At 41.3% G+C, this 22,239-nt stretch overlaps 1 protein-coding gene across 8 annotated transcripts in view; it reads left to right on the forward strand.

Moving 5' to 3' along the window:
• Nucleotides 1-22,239, forward strand: part of KANSL1L (KAT8 regulatory NSL complex subunit 1 like) — a 65,528-nt gene that overhangs the window by 5,018 nt on the left and 38,271 nt on the right. For 4 of the 8 annotated variants that reach the window (XR_009724092.1, XM_061344700.1, XM_061344721.1 and 1 more), the window contains exons 2-3: nt 1,818-2,935; nt 18,447-18,588. Coding sequence is in view for 7 of the 8 variants with exons in the window: in XM_061344721.1 (XP_061200705.1) it covers nt 1,818-2,935; nt 18,447-18,588 (1,260 nt within the window). In the remaining variant the exon portion in view is untranslated. The remainder of the gene's footprint in view (nt 1-1,817; nt 2,936-18,446; nt 18,589-22,239) is intronic. The other 4 variants (XM_061344715.1, XM_061344727.1, XM_061344709.1 and 1 more) reach the window with 2 other exon arrangements.

Consider the following 22,239-nt stretch of genomic DNA (forward strand, 5'->3'; position numbering starts at 1 on the left):
AAGTTACTGCCTTGTTGATAAAGGTTAAAATCCTGGGGATTTTAATAGTGTAGTTTAGGACTAGTATTAGGACCACCAAACCTGGTCATTGTGATGCTGAGTAGGTAATATACAGCATGAAAATCTCATGGTTGAAGTATAATGCAGTAATGAAAGGTGAATAAATCATACAGAGAGTGTTAAGGCAGTACTGGAGCATGTGGTACTCTTATTTTTCTTTATAATTTGAGGGTTAAGGAGAAAGCATCCAGACTGGTATTTCTCAGCTCCTTAGTGTTCCAGATCTCCCTCTAATGTTTGCACCTTCAGTGTAAAACCTGTAGTAATAAACAAGCTAAGGCTTTGGACAGGGAGTGTGTTTTTCTTAGGATCCATACATGGCAGTCTTAGAATTGTTGAGCTGGGCAACTGCTGTGGAGATCAAAGAAACTGAAGACACTGAAAGGAGGGCAATGGAAATGCTGTTTGTTGTGGTTTAAGCTCAGTTTTAAATCATGTAGTCGCTCTCTCACTCCCCCCCTTTAACTAGTAACCAATTAGTACACTGGTTAAACAGAGCATTTACTGTGGAATTACTATGCTACACTCACTCTTGTTTACTACTCTCTTACTGTTTTTGTCTTTGTCTCTAGCTTCTTAAGGAAGATCTGACAGTATCTTACCTTTCAGGCTTCTGCAGGCCATGTTCAGTTAAATCTTTCATTGGGTTTATTTAACTGTCTCCTACACAATGCTGAAAGTACATTGTAAGGCAGTGATTCCTGCTGTGTAGGCTGTGAAATATAGTATGATATGACAGCATAGCTGCTGACAAGAGGTGGAGGGTAACACTGGTGGTTTGATCCCAAAGTTAGGGAACCCTTTGCTTAAGCTATGGCTATCCACAGGCTAAAGGGTTTGTAAAGTAAAACTGTTGGTCTTTACTCAAATAGTAAAGAAAATAATTAAAGAATATTGTGTGTCTAGTATGTAGGCAGTGCCTGAAGAAGAAAGAACTGGGTACAAAGGCACGGGAAGATTTTTTAGGAAACATTTAGAACTTACAGTTCTTTGTTTTTAAAGCATTAGCCTTGATGATTGGTTTCTAAAGCGTTATTTTTGAGAATATAGAATACATTAATTTATCAAATGCTTGCTTTATATAGATTTACATTAAATATGTTTCTCTCAGTATTGCCTCTATTTCAGTGTTTCATTATGTGGTAGGTGTTCTGCTGTGCTGAACTTGTCCTATGTAGCTGCCTAGCTGCCATTGCTGGGATACTGTTATTAACTCATTTAAGTATAAAAAATATACTCGAACAAAAAGCAAATGCAACTCAACAAGTAACTTCTCTCCAGAGCGGGTTACAATAAAATCCAGGCAGAGTTCTTGGGTGGGGATGTTCACCTCTGTGTGTGCCTATACATATACATACATTCACACACGTGTTTTAAAACACATCCTTCCAGTCACGTGGCTTATGGTCATGTTTTTCAGTTCGGGCAAGGTTAGATGGCAGTCTTGAACTTTGTGAGTCTTATTTCTCAGACTGACAGGATCAGAAATGCAATGAGGTATGAACACTTACTCCCATGAGAGATAAAGGCTTTCATTGCACATGGAACAACCTCTGAATGGAATAAAGACAAAACCCAAAAGAGTATTCTTGTTTGACTTGGTGGGGAGCATAGTCTATCTGTGTGCTTTAGATAATGTCCTTTTTTTAATGGAATCTTTGAATAATGTTGAAATGTTGAAAGAATGAACTGACAGTTGTTGTATTTGTACTGTGTCATGAAAATGAGAAAATTTACATGGCCCATGTTATTTTCAGGTTTGCTGTAAACTACCTACCGTAGCTATAATGACACCAGCCCTCAGAGAGGCAGCAACAAAAGGTCATGGTATCCACTTGTCACCTTCTTTGTCCTTTAGAGCTATGGAGTCTGATACAGCTTTGTGCATGGAAAATTCCAGAGCAGTGGAAGAGAAGATAAAAGAGGACTCCATCGCACAGATTACTTGCTCAGTCCTGGGGTTCCCCACTGCTGAGCCCAACCTCAGGAATGATATCCTCAGTGTGCAGCATTTTGGTTCTCCACCATCCTCCAAGCGCTATCAGTCTGTCTTGTTAATGAGTACAAATTCTGAGTATAACAACAAAACTGGGAAGCAGACGAAAGTGGGAGAACCGGGCTGCTTCAGCATGGGAAAGTCATTGCATAATGGTGCTGACACCTCAGCTGGGCAGATAATTCATTCAGAACCTGAGGAACAGGTCAAAGGGCAAATGTTTTCAGCGATCACATCTTCAAATCTGGCAGAAACACAGACACTTTCGGAGTCCAATGTAACTGAGTCCAATAATGCAGAAGAGATGCAGTTTTTAAATGGGAAATCGTACAAGAAGAATGGTTTTTTGGGTAGAGCTTTGGAAGTCTGCACTGAAACAATAAAGGGAGATTTATTACACCAAATTCTTCACGGGCCTTCAGAAGGGATTTTGAGCTGCACCCCAGAGGAGGTGTATGCTCGCTTACTCCAGTGTGTCACTAAGCAACAAATGGAAATCAGTCGTGCCAAAAGAACTCAGAAACGTTTACAAATGCTTCTAGCAAAGCATGTTATCAAACACTGCGAACAGCAGCTGAAATGCTTTGTGAAACATCACCTACAGAGGATGAAGATTTTCCATGAGCCAACCAGATTTTTGAGCAGTAGCTCCCTCAGGTGCACTGAAGGTTGGCCAGAAAACAACACAACTACTTTGGAGAGTAGTTCAAGTTCGGATCCACAGAATGGAGTTAACATTGCACCAGGTGAAATCCGGGGATTTGCACTTCACACTGGAGGGCTGCTATCTCGTGTGGAGAAGGATCTGGACTCCGATGCAACATGTAGCAGCTCAGATGAAGATGGTGAGGAACAGACTGTAAGAACAACTGTGGAAGCGTAAGTGTTAAATTCCTGCTAGACTCATGTCCTTCGTGCTTATAAATCAAGATGCAAGGGTCTATACCTGCAGGTTCCTTCTTGTGTAACCCCTCACTCAATAGATAGTCCTACTGAAATCAGCGGGACTGCCTGTGTGAGCCAGGTTTGTCAGGGGCCAGGCAGAGAGGAAGAACTCCTAATTACAGCATTTAAGGAATAGTTAACTTTACTAGACTATAGAGCTAGATTTTGTAGTGCACTCTTAACGAGTTTTGTATTACGTTAGTACTGCTAATGATTCAGTACTCGGATGGTGCTGTAAATTGAATAGTAATAGCAGTGCTGTAAAAGTGCTTTTTGGCCAGTATGAAAATAATTCTATTTTGGAGTTATTAAGAATTAGTCAGTGTTAGGATCTTGAAATCCACTGCTATGTGATAAAGAATAAAAATGGTCATCTGATGCAGTTGTCAAGCCATCCAGTGTTTTGGGTTGTATATTGAAAAAAAGTTTGCTGCTTTGAATTGTGATTTGTAAAATGTTAGTTTACTTCCTTAAGTTAGTTGTTCTGCTACTGGGAATGAAGGTAGGAGTGGTGTTTTTATTGTTGCTAGTGTCTTTTATCAAGAAGAACCAGAGGGAAATTGGTCTCATGAACTAATACTGTCTTGACTTCGCAGGGATCGTGTCAGTACATATTATTGTAGCTTTGGAAATCAGTAATGGGTAAGAGAATTAGATAGTAAAATTGTTCCCTTATGGTGGTACAGGCTCTTTTATTGTTCTTCTTTTTTTTTTTTTTTTTTTTTGTCCCCAACTATTGAAATTTCATGACCAAAGAGATTGAGTTAGAAAGCATTGAAAGGACAGCTGCTTTCCCCTTCTGAAGGGAGATGATGAGAACAGAGTATGTCTTGAGGTTTGTTAAGATGGTATAATCAGGACAGTGACACATGGAATAAAGCTTCATATAAACACAGCAGCTTACTAGGAGCTACATTGCTCCTGCATTTCTAGCACTTGAAGTCAGGATTGGTTATGTCTTTCCTGATCTCTTCTTAAACTGTTGTTAGTGAGTGTCTAGAAAGCATTAAGAGCCACACTGGTGTTTAATGAAAAATAAATACTGCAAAGCTTATCTTGGTCTGTTTCTTGGAAGGCATAATGTTCAGAAGAAATCAAGGAAGTTGGAAAAGAGCTGTGCCCTGTTATGTGTTCATAGATAGCTTCAGTGAGGGAAGCTTCAGTATAGCATGGTTGTATGAAAACATGCTGCATTTCCTTAAATGTATGCCTTGAAACCAGAGAGGAGAAACAGTATGAAGTAAAAGCTAGTTTTGATTTTTCTTTCACATATTTTCAGAATGGTAAATTACTGGAATGCAGCCAGAGCATGATGACTTGCCAGCTAAGTTGGGATCACCTTAGATACTTGAGTTTGTGCAAGTCGTATTCTCCTTTTGAAATATTTCAAAGAAAAACCAGCATTTTTGTCTCTTCCCAGCGTAGGAGAATCTGCATTCTTCTCGCTGATAATGTTTGAACTTCTGAGTAATCTCTGTTAAGAGTAGGATCTCTGGCTCTCGGATTCTTATCTTGTGATTACATGAACTGAAAAAGAAAAACTGATGAGAAACTCCTAATTCTTGAAGGGTAGTAGATAATGTAAAACTTGGACTGAAGTTCTGTATAAGAGGTTGTTGTGTTTTTCTCTTGCCAGGGGCAGTTGAGTTTCTAACTTTGCCCGCCAGTCCCTTACCTTTATTTCTTCTTGTGGCTTTTGAATTCCTTAAGTTGTCTTTTCCACTTTGAGCTTGTTCAGTTTGTTTTGTTCCACTGAGGAGAAAAATCCCCAGAGGATTATTAAGTACAAAGGCACCCCCTTTGGCTCAGGAAATCCCCAAGCTGCTGTTGCTGGCAGCTGAGGGAGTGTTCTGGAAAAGCCCTGCTCCCTCCATGCCTGCCCTGTTGTGGGACTTGGTATCTTGACCACTACTGCTAAGAGACCACAGACTGGGTAGCTCATCCCTAGTCTTATTCATTGTGAACCTTCATTTGTAGGTTGTGTTTTAGCTCCCTTGTTTATGCTCTTACTGCTGAACAGCTGTCAAGCAGCAGTGCTGGGGTTAGCAGTGTGCATTAGCGAAGACATTGCAGTGCAAGAATCACTGGGGTTTGAACTGTGCTGCAGGGCCAGCAAACTCAGTTTTTAAGTACAACCTATTTGAGGGAGAAGATCTGTGTGCATAGGCTGAGGCAGTGCTTGAATTAACATTGCAGTGAGGACATGCTCTTATTTGAATTTATCATTATCTTCAGCTTGGAATGGTTTTCTTCATTTCTCCAACTTCCCTAAGATCTGTCTTTGTGTCTGAATGGTTGCGCTTTTTCTTCTAGTGCCAAAGGTAGTTCACAGTGCAGCTGCTGTGATTTGCTGTTTCTGAGCTTTCCCACTTCGGGGGGAAAGGCTCTTCAGATTGCCTTTCACCTGGACAAAAGAAACAAACAAATTTAACATCAATTTTTATTTATACTAAGTGGATTTGCATTCTTTTAAATGCCTTTCTTCTCTCCAGGGAATTGACTCTTAGTGCTTTCCAGAAATAATGTGATCATGTGGATGAGAGAACACTCATTTCATTGTTTGTGACTTATTTTTCATAGTGAAGACTTTTAATGACCTGGAAAGACTCTTCCCTTGGTGAAATTCTTCATAGTACTTAACTGTAGATGTCAGAAGGTTCTATTAATGCAGTGAGGAATGGGAAAATGGTTTTGGGTTTGCCTATATCACAGTTTACTGTTTGCATTTAACTTGAGGGTATAATCACACTGGTGGCTGGTCACTGTTATGCCTGCATTGCTTTTTATCCTTTTTATGGGGGGAGGAGGTGTCAATCCAACGCAGGGAGGAACCTGCTGTTACTGTGTTTATCTGAGAACAGCCTGTTTCCTGTCAGGAGGAAGAAAACAATTCCAGCTCCAATTCTTCATGGTAGCAAAAAACCTGGAGCAATTTTTAGCAGCTCAAACCTGTTCATTCTCATTATCCTGAATTCTGCCCAATGAGTGTTGACGTAAGCTCTTCTGAGCGATATCTCAGTGCTTTGTGTCTCAAGTAAGATTGTCTTTATCCATCTATTTCAACACCTTTGTTGTTTAGTTGCAAGTAGCTGTTATAAGATATTTAGACTACTGCTCATCCCTTGTGCATTACATTGGTGTTGGCCTCAACACCAGAACAAAGAAAGATCCTAGGTCTTCCGGTGAAGGCAATTGTTCTAGCTGACAGTTCCATTATTGAACTTCCCTAGTTCCTAGAGCAACTGGAAAGCCTCATCCCATTTCAAGAGCTTAATCAAAACATATTTGGTCCTTTGAGTATTTGCGAAAAAGAAATACGAAAAACCAGCTGGCCTTTTTCAGGAATTTTGTCATTTTCTTCCAGCTTCAGCTCATTCATGTTTTTAACCTCTCAGTTTTCGTGGAAGGTTTCTTAGGTAAAGCACCGAGTTTCCATCAGTAATTTGTAGTGTATTCTACTGCCGTTACAGCCTTTGGGTGCAGGAAATTCCTTGGACACTGCACAGGGATATGATAAGAGAGAAGCATGATAGTAATTCTCTCCAGTTTCTCAAAGGCAGATGCCAGCACGGTCACTAGCTCCCAGCTAGGAACTAGCAGCCAAAGTGGATGGGCTGAGGAGGGCATCGCGAAGCTGACAATAAGTTAATTCCTTCAGGAATTCACAACTAACATAACCAGCTAACATAACCACTTCAAATGCAACATAGACAACATTTCACCACATGAGTTTACTTGGAACTTGTTGGTCATCTTTGTGGTTAATGAAGATGGAAGATGATCTGTAGAAATGGTCACAGATTTCCAGCAAGGTTAAATGGGGGAGGATGTGAGCTTGGAGTTTTTTCAGCAATGCAGCTCTGCTGTGGGAACTATTATTGTATCTTTCCAGGCCAATTCCACATCTTTTTATCCATGTATTTTTTGTGTGTTCCTGGTGTGGTTTAGAAGTTCTGCTTGTTTACCATATGCCACAAAGAAATCTGATGCTGAAGTGGTTATTTGGGAAACCTTTATTTTTGCAGGGTACAGAGTTTTTCTTCTACATAAGGTACATGCATGGTCTTCCAGAATCAAAGATGTATCACTGGGCTTCTCCAAAGGCACTGCTCCTCAGTCCATCCAATAGTAATACATGTACCTAATGGATTAGAGAAAAGCTGCTTACAATAGATGTTTGCTGCAAAATAAGTAGCTGTCTGCTCATGAAAAGTCCTGTGCCCCAGATCCCCCATCTGAATACGGATTCTTTTGCGTGATTTAGTGGGATTTTTTCCTTCTGAAATATTTTGCTGCTTTTTCTCTTGATTTTTTTGAAAGACAGCTTTTACTGATTATCCTTCAGGAACCTCAGGCCTGACGAAGAAGCAGTGTTATGTTTTTCCATGCCCACAGGGTTTATTGTGCTGGAAACTTTTATAATGAATGTGCAGAGATAGTAAATCTTTTTCCCTCCCCTCCCTGCCCCCTTAGATTGCCAGTTGGAGAGAAGCTGGGAAATCTTTTAGTACACATACGTGGTGGGGAGGGGAGCAGTGATGCAGAGAGACTACAGGAAGGAAGAAAATATTATAACTAATCTCTCCAGATCTAATCTGTTTGTTCTAGATTATTTTCTGTTTTCCCTGGCATTTGTTCTCAAGGCCAAATGAGCAACAGGAGACACTGCTTAAGGGCTAGAGTTTGTTGCATGTCTTTGAGCAACATTATAAGGGGAAGCTGTTACTTTTTGCAAGGTTGGGTCCTAATTTTCCACTTCAGGCTGTAATTTCATTTCATATGTGATATGAGAACTGAATTTTTGTTTTGGGAAAGGGAGGAAGAGAGTCTGCCAGGACTAAATACTCATCTCAGTTTAATTAAGCACAAACCCCCAGTTGTTTCCACGTGTTTTTTTAAGACATTTTTAGTTTACAAGTCTGGGAAATGTCTTGTTTGCATAGAAGATTAATGTGAGGGCTTTTGAATGAGTATAAATTCATAGGTGTTAATAACACACTGATACTGAAATGGTTTGTATATTGCTTTTTCATGAATTCCATTCTCTCAGTTCTTGGCTCTTGTCACTAGGATGTGGGAGGAGAGTTGTTATCAGGGAATTAAGGAAAAGATAGCTTTATATTACCTGCTGTTTTCATTCTAGGATACACGGATTATTTCAGAATATATTCAACCTCATTTGGTTGGATTTCCATAGGAAGGATTTACAACTTCTTTAGGGTCCCATATGCATTTACTGTTGTGTTTTTTTTTTAAGAGATCTATGAACAGCAGTAACAACTTGCTTTTGAGCAAGACTTCCTTTTCACAATACCAGAATAGCGTTCATGTGAGTGAGGAGCCTGATTTCTAACTTGTAATTACATTAACATTTTTGCAGCTACTGTAAACTTTTAATGAAAGGTAGAAGTTTTGACAAGTTGTAACCTGCAAGGTAATCTCAGAGCCAGGAATGTCAATGCTTTTCTGTTAGGTGTTGAATGCATGTTAAATAAAAACTTGACATTACTCTTCTAAATGACAGTTTCATGCACTATCAATTTAGAGTAGAATAGAAAATCTTTTAATCAGACACATGTGTGCATGATAACCTCTCATGCTTAATGAAATGGTAGACAAGGAGAGTTTGTCCTTGATGTCAACTGCTGCTGAATCAAGATTTTGTGGTCAACCTTTTTGTTTTGCTAAGCTGTGAAATTGTTTCAATTTAAAGATTTGTTTACAAACAACAAGGAACTAATTTTTTATACCATCTTATAAAGTGAGGACAGCATGATTTCATTTCATAGATAACATTGATTCCAGGAGAAGCTACTTCAAAGGGTGCCTTTGAAAATCAGTGCACGTGGGCCCCTGATACAGGAAATCATTTAAACGCTTTCCTTTTCTCATGAAATCAAAAGTGTGCATAAAGACTTCCCAAAATAGGAATGCTCTCCTGTAACAGGGTTTCATTCATACTGCTAAATATGGGTTAGGAATGTAACTTTAGATACCAGATTTAAATATATTGACCTGTGTTCTTGCTTACAGAAACTGAAATAGCTGTAAATTATTTTATTTTCATCCAAGCATTTTACCTTGCTGCTGGGGGTGAGAACAAGTTTGCTGTTGAGGAACTTAAATCAATTGAATATTCAGTTATCAAACTTTAAATACCGATTCTGGCCTGAAGGTCCCTGTTTGAATATATGTGCATTCTAACCTCCCCTTCCTCCCAGCCCATGGGGGCAGACTGGGCAGCAGTAAAAGTCTGAAACTCCACCCCAAGCTCCTACAAAACATCCAAACCAAGAAGGTTGCAATGGTTCAAACCTATGTTAATTACACTCCCCACCCATTATCCCTGTGGACCAGACTGTAGGGTTTAACCTCAAAACAAACTCCATCCCTGCCCCGTAAAGCAGACAGCCAAGTACTGTTTGGTTACTCCTCTATTACTTAATCACAACATGCTTACAGCAACTGTGGGGGTCCCAGCGGACTCTGTTTCTAATGTCCCATGTCCTGAGGGCAGGTGCCAGGGTCCCTCTGGGGCAGCTCTTGGGCTGTGCTGCTGGGGCTTATCCCAGACAGGGGTTTTACACTCAGCACAACCCCTCAGCAGCTTCCTTTGGGTCCCCCAGGAGCAGTGGGTCCAGACCTCAGAGCTTGAAGCAGGACCCATCCCAGCTCTGCCCAACTGCCCTCCTACCTTGAAGAGTACTCTGGGGTCCTTCCAGCTCTCCTGTTAGCCCGTTCCCTACAGCATTCCCCTACATGTGGTGGGAAGACTGCTCACATCACTTAACAGTAAGGTATGTTCACTTTGGTGGGGGGCAGTGGGAGGTGGAGGTCAGTGTACCTTTGTTGCTGCTCCTGCTTCTCATTTCAAAACTGATTGCCTTGCTGTGGGCTTCCCTGCCAGTCGCAGGCCCTTCTGAGTCTCCCCTCAGTCCCTGCCCAGCAGTTTTCCCTGCTATGCTTCCAAAAACTTCAGTGCCCCGGCATGCAAGTACTGGATCAACTGTTAGTTGTCTATCCAGAAAGTCTCAGGAATATGCTTTGTATCAATTTTTACATGAAAATCTGATACTTTATGTAGCTAAAATGAAATTATTTAAAAGCTGGAGTTAAGATGTTATATGAATACCATAAAATCATAGAATGGGTTCGGTTGGAAGGGACCTTAAATCTCATCCAGTTCCAATCCCCTGCCATGGGCAGGGATGCTTTCCACTAGAGCAGCTTGCTCCGAGCCCCTGTGTCCAACCTGGCCTTGAACACTGCCAGGGATGGGGCAGCCACAGCTTCTCTGGGCACCCTGTGCCAGTGCCTCAGCACCCTCACAGGGAAGCAATTCTTCCTAATGTCTAATCTAAACCTCCTTCTCTAAGTTTAAAGCCATTCTTTGTCCTGCCTCTGTATTCCTTTGTAAAGAGTTCCTCTTCAGATTTCTTGGAGGCCCCCATTAGGTATTGGAAGGCTGTTACAAGGTCTTCAAATCTCCAAGCTGAACTAGCCCAGCTCTCTCAGCCTTGCTCCAGAGCAGATCTGCTCCAGCCTTTGCAGCATCTCTGTGGCCTCCTCTGGACTCACTTGAGCAGGTCCTTGTGTTGGGGGCCCCAGAGCCATGCCATACCTACCTATTCCTTCTGAGAATATATGTACGTATTCTGGGACCAACTTTAGTGGCTGAACAGCATTGATATACTGCTCATATGCTGTAATAATGTTCCATCTGCACATATCTTTAAAGGAATATATTGTGAGCTCAATCTTATGTTGAGCATGGGATCCAGGCATAGCACTACTTTCTTGATTTCTTTTTCAAGAGCAGTTGTGTAATACAGAGAATTTCTAGGCCTGTGTTCCTGGTGTTTTGTTAGTCTATTGATGTTGTGCCATTGCAAAAGCAAGAAAAGCAGCTTGTTTCCAGGCAGCCCTGGTGTTCCTGAAGTTTCTTTCATTGTGTGTTAGCACTACCTGCTTCTCTGCTCTGTGTTGGTCTGATTAACAGCATGCTGAGGTTTAGTGGAAGAAGCTGGGGTGCTAGGGGAGCCAGTGAAATCGTAAACATGATTTTTAAAGTATTTTAACAGAAGGCATTGGCAAATATGTATTTTGCTGTGTATTTATTATATTAAAAGAGGAAATGGTGCTGGTTGTTTGTCTTGTGCAGGTTTTTACTTGAGCAGTTAATATTCTAACTGACCCCACCTCCACCAACCAGTTTGGTTTTTTATCATTAACAGCTCTGAAGAAAGATGCAAACAGAATTGAAGATGAAAAGCACCTGAAACCAACTACTGGGGAAAAAAATGAGCACTTTAACAGATGAAACTGCTTGCAGAAGCTGACTTTTTAATATTATTTTTTTTTTGAGCCTTACATAGGGTTAACAATTCAGTGCAAGTGTAACATTTCAGATTCAAGTAGAAAACCCATAGTAACAGTGTGATTCTTTTCAGGAGCCCTGTTGAAGGCAGGTACTGTCAGTGGAATCCCATCAGTTTGGAAGATGGGATTTCTCAGCTGAGGGAGCATATAGACCTCCAGTGTGAAATTGTTGTGGAACTTATCCTTTGCTAGGGTATCCAAGCATGGAGACTTTCCCTTCTGGTATTTTAGTTTTCTTCTATAGCCTTTTTTTCCTGAGTATCAATTTTCTTCTTCTCCCGTGTACCATGATTTTTCTCTTCAAGGGTGGTTGATAATCTCGGGTGTTACTGCATAAATTCTTCAGGCCTGATGGATTAGTAGAAACATTCGGCTGGATACAGTTTTTTGGTTTGGGAAGGTAAGACTAGTATTATGTGTTAGTATCAACATATGCTACTGGATGCAATTCTGAAAGTATTAAATGGCAACAGGATGTCAGAGATGGTGGGACCAGGCATGAGTGCCAGAAATTGTTGTGATAAGCAGTTGCTGATGTCTGTAGATGATAGGGAGAACGGTAACCCATCTGTTCTGAAGCTGTGTAGTGTTTCAGAGGAAAATCTCTGCCAGGTAAAAATTGCTGTTAAAGACCAGATAGCAACCCAAGAGGCTGCTGAGGAATGACCTGGTTGCAGATCTTCACAGAGATTGCAGTGTCATTTTGAATACCAGAGAACTTCCCTTAACTGATTCTGGGGGGAGGAAGGGGATGCAGTGTGCAGTCAGTCTGTGATGAGCACTCCTGGATGATCCGAGCAAAGGCTGGTTGGTGATGGTGAACTTGTCAGAGTAAACAGTATTGTGTTGTGTAGTGTCAATGGGGTATGATACCAGAGGATGATATTTGTTGCACTTTGTTTTGATCTTTTTTGCACTCTGGAATGCATAGAAGAGATTTGAGTTCACAAAAAGCACTCACTGGGTTTTTTTAATGATGTGGTTATTATGGGTTTAACAGTTAACTGGTCCAGGGGAATTAATACTTCAACAGCAACTGAGGTTAGTTCATTCTGAAAACAAACATTAAGTAGGAGTGCTGAAAGAATTAGTCCTTGAGAAAGCATTTACGGGTCATTTCATAGTTGGATATGTTTGTTCAGTCATTACAAGTGATGGAAGTTTTTGTTGGAAGTGGGCGTTTTTATCTCATGAGTAAAATCTAGATAAGATTATCTAAAATACATGAGCTGCATACTTGGATTCACCTAGTTTAAATGTTTTCTATGATACCACCTCTTAGTTTTCACAGGTAATCTCTTAACTTACTTCCACTGTCTGCAGAGGGAAGAAAAATTGACATGTTGAATTACACCAGTGTGTTGATAAAAGGTATCACAAGCTCTGCCCTCACCTTAATGGCTTGCAAGAAAATGATTGTACTTAGACCAGCTGCTTTTTCAGGATTGCCATGTATAGTCAAAGGAAAACTGCCTGTGATGCTGGTTTAGGGGCAGCTCAGGGAGTTCACAGCTTTGCAGCTCCGGTGCTGGGGGTCCCCCCATGCTGCTGTGCTGTTGAGCATTTGTGATAGTGTCACATGGTGAATATGAAGTGGTTTGTGTTTTTTTACAACTCAGCTTCCCAAGAGAATTGGGAGGGGGTATGGTTTTTTTTCCAGTGTATTAAGTCTCATGAATTTCATTGTGAGTCATATGATGTCTGGATGGGATTTAAAGATACGGAGAACTTCCTGGTTTGGTTCTTTTTTTTTTTTTTTTTTTTTTTTCCTTTTCTGTTTCCAGAATTGAGTCCTTCATCAAAACTACAAACTTCTGCTGTTGTTTTCAGTGCCTCCCACCAAGGAAGGTGACCAGCTGTCCTGGAGGTTATGAGCTACTTTTTTGCTCCCCAGTACTTCACTGTTGCATGATTGGCAGCAGGCTTCCGATAGTTCAGGAGCTCCTAGTGGGAGGAGATGAGCCAACAGGGATGGTGGAGGTCAGGATCATGGGGTCACTTTAGGACTAAATCATCTGAAAACTGGATGCCCGGATAATGTGTATTAAACTGAAAGGGACATGGCCTGGAAGAAATAGCAAAATACACTGTGTTAGGAGACTGAACAGAAATGAAAGTGTGAGGGAATGTCAGGAACAACTGCTGCTCTTACGTTTAATGCAGGAGTTTGGGATTGGAGAAGTTTTTCCCACCCACACTGTGTGGGTGCCTTGTTCTCTGGCTTGCTTGTGTTTAAGAATGTTGTAACTTGAAAACTCTGCTGTTCTTTGATACAAACCTTTTTGAAGGAGACTGTGTTTTGGGTTGGCAAAGCTGCATTTTGGAGTTTAGATGTGGGTCTGTTGCAGGCCCGCTCCTTTCCTGTTCAGTAGGAAGCATGCTGTCATTGTCCTTACAGATGTGTCATGGTAGGGGTATGCTACTTGTTCTCAGTGGGAGGTAGAAGGCTGGAAGGCCTCAGTATGTAAGAGAATTGTGGAGAACTTTGCCTTGGGCACAGGTCTGCCTGCTCTAAAATGCTCTTTCCTGTGCTCACCATACCTGTTTGAATCAACCTGCCCAGATACATACTGTTAATCCCAGGATCTATATTTTTTGTGCATTTTAAACACCACTGTTTCTCCTTCGTTATTTATGAACTAGTTTTCAGGCTTCTTGTTTTGTTTATAGAAAAAAATATGCCTGAGAAGTTTAAATTTCACCCTTTCTCCTTTTCTTTAAACAAACAAACAAAGAAACCCCCAAGCATAAAACCCAACAGTGTGTGTGTCTAGCACAGCATTTTTATCTTGGTTAACAGTTCCTCTGCACTCAGGTTGCCTCATTTGGGTTTTTTTTTGAGAGAACAGACTAATCTCTGCTATTGGGAAAACATAAAACTCACCTATAACATACTGGAGGCCCTGGAAATACTTTCATAGTCCTGTTGCATTCTGAGATGTTGGTTTGGCTCCATAAAAGCAAGGCTTGTTCTCAGTTCTCCGTCCTTTTCTGGGGAAGGTGAGAGTGCTGAGGGGTTCACGCATATATTCTGTCCACAGATCATAGCTGAAGACTTCTTTCAGTTCAAGCAGTAGTATGTTATAGTAGAAGTATATATATAGTAGAAGTATTATATATATAATAGTAAAAGTATACTATTTAGTGCTCTTCAATAAATCTCTTTCCCAGCTGAGTTCTTTCCCATACTTTTGGGAGCACACTACAGCCTGAATGTCTGCTTCCTTCCTAGGTACATAGTTTGATTGTCTACATTTGTGGCCATGCTCCTCATGGGTTGTTTGTTCTTCTGCAGTTTTCCTTTCTTTCTTTCTTTCTTTGCTTGCAAGTTGTGCAGGATTGACCTCCTGTGGTTCAACCAGAACAGGGGAAATGCATGCCAGAATCTCATGTGGTAACAGCTTTTGCCTCTAATGCAATTCCAGCATGTTTTTCTAGGGAACTTTTAACGAGATGTTTCATTCATACAAAGTCTGCGTTTCTCTGTTCTCTTCCAGTTCTAATAGCCCTGGATGAATGCAGGAGGTCATCTGCAGGTTTAGAGTCATCGTAAGAGCAATAACAAAATAACTGTGCTACAGTTCTGAACATGGGAAACTTTGCACGTGTAACATGGTTTATATTGAGTTTGCAGTTCCTGTGGAGGATGTATGATGTTAGGAATTGCAAACACAGAAACTAAGTAAAGATGCTTTGCAAAAGGAACACACAGGAAGCAGGACAGACAGAAACTGTTTTTTTTCTTGTCTCATTCCCAACAGAGGACAAGAGCAGGAGCTTCTACTTCAGCACCTGCTCTAACTTCCTCCTTCAGTAACAGGCCTGGTTATTTTTGTAGCTCTTTGTGGTTGGTTGGTTGGTTCATGGTTTTATTTTTCGTTCTCTGGATTTTTTTCAAGGTGCCACCTTGAATCAGCTCTCTTCAGTGAGCGAATGTTGTGCTGTGCTCTCTAGCATCCCAGCAACAGATTTACAGATACCTACTTTTTAAGTTATTTATTTTTTAATTGTGATAGTTTTAACTGCAGCAGTTTATTGTTTGTCACTTGGGAGACCATACTACTTTGCATGCAGACAACTAACTTTAGGAGTGTGAAGATAGCGTGAAGTGATTTTATCTTCCTCTGAAGGGTTACAAGCCTTACTAAATAGTTTATAGAGAAGTAGACTTAGAGGCAAAGATGTCAGGTAAATAATGCAGGATCAAACAAATATGAGTGACAGAGATAGGAACAGAATTTAGCAGTGCTCTCACCTCCTATCCTATAAATGTGAGCTCACGCTTGCTACATTGCGCTGAGCTTCATGCATCTTCTTCCCATGTGTGTATCTATCTGTCTGCAAGGTTTGAAAACTGGGAAGAGGATCCCGACTTAGCCTTGCTTTGTTCACCCTGCCTCCAAAGTTAGTGGAGCATTAGCAGCTCCTCCTCCATGTCACCATGAAGCTGCTGAAGTGCTTGTGCAGGCGCTGGGCGAGGGGTGTCCTGGGCTGGCAGGAGGGAGAAGCTGAAGTTGCTTCTTTTAGCATGAGCTTAGAATGTTTGTGCTTGGTTCGGTGGAAACTCTTCCTTACAGAGGAGCCTAAGGACATCATTATTACAGTGTAATTAAGTCCTGTTAGTTTAATTATATAGTACACTTTAAAACCTTCTGAAATGTTTGCATAGTGTTTTACAATGAGGCAAAAATACATGCAGTATGCTTAACAGTGAATGCCATCAATTGAAGATTTAATGCTGTGGTTAAGAAAAAATCCTGCAAACACGTTGATTGTTGATTCCCTTAGTGCCCTTGTGATTCCTTTAGTGCCATGCTGATTCCATACAGTATATATGACATCAGTCCAGTTCCAGCCCTTTCCATTCTGCTTTTTGTTTCCTGTCTATGTGGGTGCTTCTTCCTCTCATTTTCTCCCTTTTCCTCCTCATTCCCAAATTGTTGCATCTACCTTGGGGGGATAATTCTTTCGGTGTGATCTATTTGCTTTCACCTGAGCTTTCTTGTTGCAGTGTCTTGGTTTGTGGGGTGTTGGGTTTTGGTTGCTCATTTGTCTTTTGAGAAAGGAGTTAGAAATAGGGACCTCAACACTACTGTTGGGTTTTTCTCAAGTTAACCCCCTTATTCCTATTTATCTTTTCATGTAAAAATGATTAACTAAGGGATTTCTGTCAGCCTCATTAAGCAGCTCTGTCTTAGGACTAGCTTTTTGCCATCCCAGAGTCCTGTGACAAATCTGAAGTGTTAAGAGCCACCACACTTCTTGTAAACACATTATTTTATAGAGCTCTGTCTTGCCCTTCTCTTCCCCCTTTCCATGAAAACTGTATTTTATGACTTCCAGAAGCACAAACATGCAAAAGCTGTCAACCCCAGAAGGGTCTTGGGAAAAGACCTGGTTAAAGCATAAGTAACCAGGGCTATGTACTAGGAGCTGCTGGTGATAATGAATATACAAGAAGGGGATGTCAGAAAAATGGGTATTCACAAGATGACTTCATGCGCGTTTTTTCCTAGGACAGAATCACTAATAGAATGTATAAAATGTAAATAATTTAATATGGTGTCTATTTCTAGAGGTCTTTCAGTTTGTTTTTGATGGTAATCTGCTTTATTTGCTTGCACATGTCCTATTTAAATCCAAATGCTATTTCAAACTCCCGTCTAATTTTATACTTTAATTTTGTCTACATAGGAGAGAGTTTCAACTAGTTATAAATTATGTAGGCAGAGAATTCATGTTTAAAAAGGGGGAAATTACGTATTTTACAGGTAACCTACTGAAGACTGTGTCTATACTTACTGTTTATGATAGCTAAAGTAGACTGAAAGTTCTAAGGTTTCGATTTATATTATGTTTTATAATCTTTGCCCTGAAAATATTAGGATTCTCAAATTTGGTCATACTCAGTAAATGTCTAGCAGTTTCTGCAGGGTGATGTGTTACCTTCTTCAGTTGTTGAGGTAGTTTTCTGCCTAAAATAATTGCATGTGTATGATATTCTTACGCCAGTTCAGTAGCATCTGCTTTTTCTGGTATCGTTTTTGATACTTCAGTACTCTTCGTGGCCTGGGTTACAGGGGATTATATACTCTGTGTGTGCAAAACTTACTTACAGTGTCACCCAGAATGTAGATCCAACAGCTTATCCCAGTAACTTGAGTAAAAACACTTCTTTTCCAGAAGTAGATTGATTTTGGTTTCATAGTTCTTTTAAATTAGCTGTGGCAAACTACTTGACAACTTTAGTGGGAAAAAGTCACCAGTCATTTTCTCTAAATAAATAAACTCAGTTAATGATAGTCAAAGTTGCATGTTAAAATTTTGCTTTGTGTTGTCTCTGTTGCTTAAACTTACTGGATATTAAGATTCCTTGTTGAGTGGTGCCATTATGCCATTCATTTATTTAATGTGTAGGTTGAGTAATATTTGCTGATGAATTTAGCATAATAAAGTTAAGCTAATGACAATGTCAAGTACCAGGAGGCATATCTTTTGTGTTACAAAACACACCTCTTAGTAAAGAGCAGTGACCTCTTAGTAAGAGTGACCTCTTAAGTATGCTATACTGCCACAGCTATACTTGTAAACTAGCTTGAATAAAAGAAATCTAAACTACTTAGTTGGTTTTTGGGGCAGTGACTTGATATCTAGCTGCTCATTGCTGGATGGTGTTTTATTAGATTCCAATTGTTAGCAAACAGTATTCATGGAAGCTTGTGGGAGGAAGTGTGGTGTAAGAATGTGGGTTCTTGCTGGTGGAGTTACTGGTATTCTTTACAAATCTGTAATCTACATTAACTGATAGTTTCTCTAGCTCTGAGTTTTCTAATACAGAACAGTAAATTGGCTTAGCCTGGGAATAGCCAGTGAACATTGATTGTACTGGTTTGGGCAAGTTCTGTAGTTACAGAAATAAGCTGATGTGAAACTGGATGGGTATAATCAGATATCTTCTGAAAGCAACTGAGATGCTTGCAACATGAGGCAGAGCAGCTGTCAGAAATGTTCTTGTGCAAATGTGGTTATCTTTATTTTTGGACTAACCAGCATTTTGTCTTCACAGCAGCTATACTTCTGAATGGAAGTGGCTTGCAGACAGAGCTAGAATTGGCAGCCGCTGGACATGGCTTCAAGCCCAGATTACAGAACTAGAATACAAAATCCAACAACTAACTGACCTTCACAGGCAGATACGTGCCACCAAGGTATTGTCTGTAAGCTCATACATGGGCTTTTCAAATAATTTTGGACGGTGTTCTGTGTAATACTTATTTGGTTCCTTGTTGTTATTGTTGTTTGTTTTGCCCTAGAGTTCTTGTATCCATGCAGGCCATCACATGCAAAGCTTAATGAGAAAGGAGACATCAAGAGCTAAAATGTATAGCATCCTAGAGGCACCAGTACAGGACTGGGAGTTAGGAACTCTCACCTTCCTTACATTAACTACCTGTGATAGTTAATGACTGGTAGTGACTTTCGGGGGCCCAGCCCAAGGTATTACATTTATCACACTAGTTTTTCCCTCTGCAGAAGAGGCAAGATTTCCTTTTCAGGTTGTTCATTTTTGTGTTGTGGGCTTTCAGGGTGGGTTTTTGTGTTACTTACAGTGCATGTTTATTCTGAGGATTAGCTAGTTAATGTTTGTACAGCCCTTTGAACAGGTCAAGGATTAATTATTACTAAAATTCCAATGTGTGTAACTCATGTACTAGTTTTTGTAAATGGAACTGGCTAGACAGTGGGAAAGGCACATTCCTAAAACATTAATAATCTGTGTATCAATTCAGTGGGTTCCCCAGGTCGTTCTCATGTGCAAGAAGCCGAAACCTGTGGTAATTCTGGTTGTGTGATAGCGAGAGGTTTTAGAGAAGAGCTCTTCGGCTCTCCATTTAGAGGCTCATGTAGGTGGTCTGATCTATGCTGCGATCAGATAAGCAGTGATGGAGAGGAACCAGAAGATGCTTTAGACTTTATGTGGCTGAACGTGAGACAGCGCGGACTCCACAGAGCATTTCCCTCTGATCCCATAAATTATTCCCTCTCCCCCTCAAAGCCCTTCTTTTCATATCTCTCCTGCTCAGAACTTATCCCCAGTCTGTTTTTACTTAAAAAAACCCTTTGTTTGAGGGTCTGTCCTGCTTCTATAGCTACAGAAGTGAAAGGAGATTTTGTATTCTGGTGAAGGGTGAGAATACCTGTGTTTTAGTTCTGTCCTAAATGCTAGGTACATGCACACTGCTGCACACAAAGCTATCGGCTTTAGAGTGGCAGAGGTCTCATGAGCTGCAGAAGACAGATAAATAACAGAGAAATGAGAGAAAAAACATTCCTTTAGTCATGCATTTTCTTCGCATTAGGTGGCATGTTGGCTTGGAGCCTAGTAATCTTCCTGGTGGAGATAGTTTGTGACATTCCTTTTTGCACACTTCATGCCCTTTTTACCAGCTGTTGTATTCAGTTTTTGGCATTATGGCCCATAGTGAAGGTAGATGCATATTTTCTTTGGCTGTGTTTTTTCTGTGTACATGTTTGTAGCCCACCAGAGCAGCAGCTACTACGGAAGGACACACGAACTGACAGAAGAGCTCTTTGTTTTCATTTAGTAGCTGCAAAGTAGTGACACAATATGATTAGAATTTGTGTGCTGTGTCTAATGGTTTCAGAGTGGTTTTCATGTGTTTTGAGTGGAAAAAAAATGTTATTCATAGCAAGTGAACAACTTCAAACAAAACACCACTCCTCTAACACCATAACGCAATAGGAAGTGAGATGGTTGACTTGTGGGCAGCTTCCTGGCCTACTGCGTTGTGTCTTCTCCATCTCTGTGCACACAGAAGTAGCAGGTCTGCATCTCTGAGAATCCTTGCATTTAAAAATATATGTAGAATCATAGAACCAACTAGGTTGGAAGAGACCTATAAGATCAAGTCCAACCATTACCACAGGACTGCCAAGACCACCACTAAATCGTATCACTGAGGGCCTCATCTACACAGTGTGTGAACACTTGCAGGGACGGTGACTCCAGCCCTGCCCTGGGCAGCCTGTTCCAATGCCTGAGCACCCTGTGGGGAAGGAATTGTTCCTCAGCTCCATCTAAACCTGCCCTGGTGCAGCTTGAGGCCGTTTCCTCTTGTCCCATCCCTTGTTCCTTGGGAGCAGAGCCCAGCCCCTCCTGGCTCCATCCTCCTGTCAGGCAGTTGTAGGGAGCGATGAGGTCCCCCCTGAGCCTTCTCTTCACCAGACTAAACCCCCCCAGGTCCCTCAGCAGTTTCCCATCACACTTGTGCTCCAGACCCCTCACCAGCAGCAGTTTCCCATCACACTTGCACTCCAGGCCCCTCACCAGCTCCATTGCCGTTCTCTGGACCCACTCCAGCACCTCAGTGTCTCTTGTCATGAGGGGCCCAGAACTGAACACAGGATTCAAGGTGCAGCCTCACCAGTGCCCAGTGCAGGGGGGCAGTCACTGCCCTGGCCCTGCTGCCACGCTGGTGCTGATACAGGCCAGGATGCTGGTGGCTTCTTGGCTGCCTGGGCACAAGCTGCTCATGGTCAGCTCTGTCAGTCAGCACCCTCAGGTCCTTTCCCATGAGCAGTTTCCAGTCACTCTTCCCCAAGCCTGGAGCGTTGCATAGGATTATTGTGGCTCAAATGCACTTTGCCTTGTTGAACCTCATCCCACTGGCCACAGCCCGTTGATCCAGCCTGTATCTGCAAAATGAAACAATTTCATTTGGGGGGTGGGGGATGGGGGCAGAGGGAGGGAGTCTATTGCCAAAACCCACTCTGTTTGGAACCCATTTAACTTAGAATTCCTATATAGTCAGTTTTCTTCTGTTCCTGTTCCATCTCTCTCTTTTCATACAGTGTCAGTTTTCTCCTACTTTTCTGCTTTCCCATTTCCATGTTTGGTCAACAAGATTCTGCAACTTAAAAAGAATTCCATTGGAAGTGTGTGTGTGTGTGTGGTCTTCCTCCTTCACCACTTTTCCTGTATGCCTTCTTGTTTCTCTGATTTCGGAATCTGTGATTTAGACGTTTGTGAGGGGGATTTTTCCTCTCTCTGTGTTCATGGCGTATGATTCTTTTGCTTAAAAAAACCATAAAGATTCTGATTTCTAGAAAGTCTAAAGCTGTTGAGCTAGCTTCTCTCCTCCTGTTGTGGCACTTGAAAAGTATATCAGTTCTTGAATTTCCTTGAACATACTGCATACTTTGTAACTGCTGCTGGTCTACAGATTGTAGTGTGGTACTGTCAGGATTTGTTTCCATCTTCTGTAAATGGAAAAGCACAGATGATGGGCTACTAAAGGCATGTGGAAAAATCTAGTGTTGACTTGATGGAAATTCACAATCTCTGTGCCCCTTTTGGGAACTGAAGCAAGTTTCTGAGCAACTACATTTGGTTTTAGAGAATATCTTTGTTCTCAGCTTTAAATCTGTAACTCAAACAGAGGAATAAGTTAGAGAGACATTGAGAACAGGACTATTTAATGTTTTGTCCTAGTCTCCACTTCAAAGAGTGGGTTGGGGCAGCCCCCTGTATCAATACAGGCTGGGGAATGAAGGGATTGAGAGTAGCCCTGAGGAGAAGGAGGTGGGGGTACTGGTGGATGAAAGATTGGACATGAGCCCACAGTGTGTGCTTGCAGCCCAGAAAGCTAATTGTATCTTGGGCTGCGTCCAGAGGAGCGTGGCCAGCAGGTCAAGGGAGGTGATTCTGCCCTTCTCCTCTGGTGAGAGCCCACCTGTAGTCCTGCATCCAGCTCTTGAGTCCTCAGCACAGGAAAGATACAGACCTTTTGGAGAGAGTACAGAGAAGGGTCACAAAAATGATCAAAAGGCTGGAGCAC

The sequence above is a fragment of the Neopsephotus bourkii genome, unplaced genomic scaffold (genome assembly GCF_033783945.1).
Source record: "Neopsephotus bourkii isolate Nb327-2 ecotype Australia unplaced genomic scaffold, CSIRO-AGI_Nbou_v1 NB_31, whole genome shotgun sequence".
NCBI lineage: Eukaryota > Metazoa > Chordata > Aves > Psittaciformes > Psittacidae > Neopsephotus > Neopsephotus bourkii.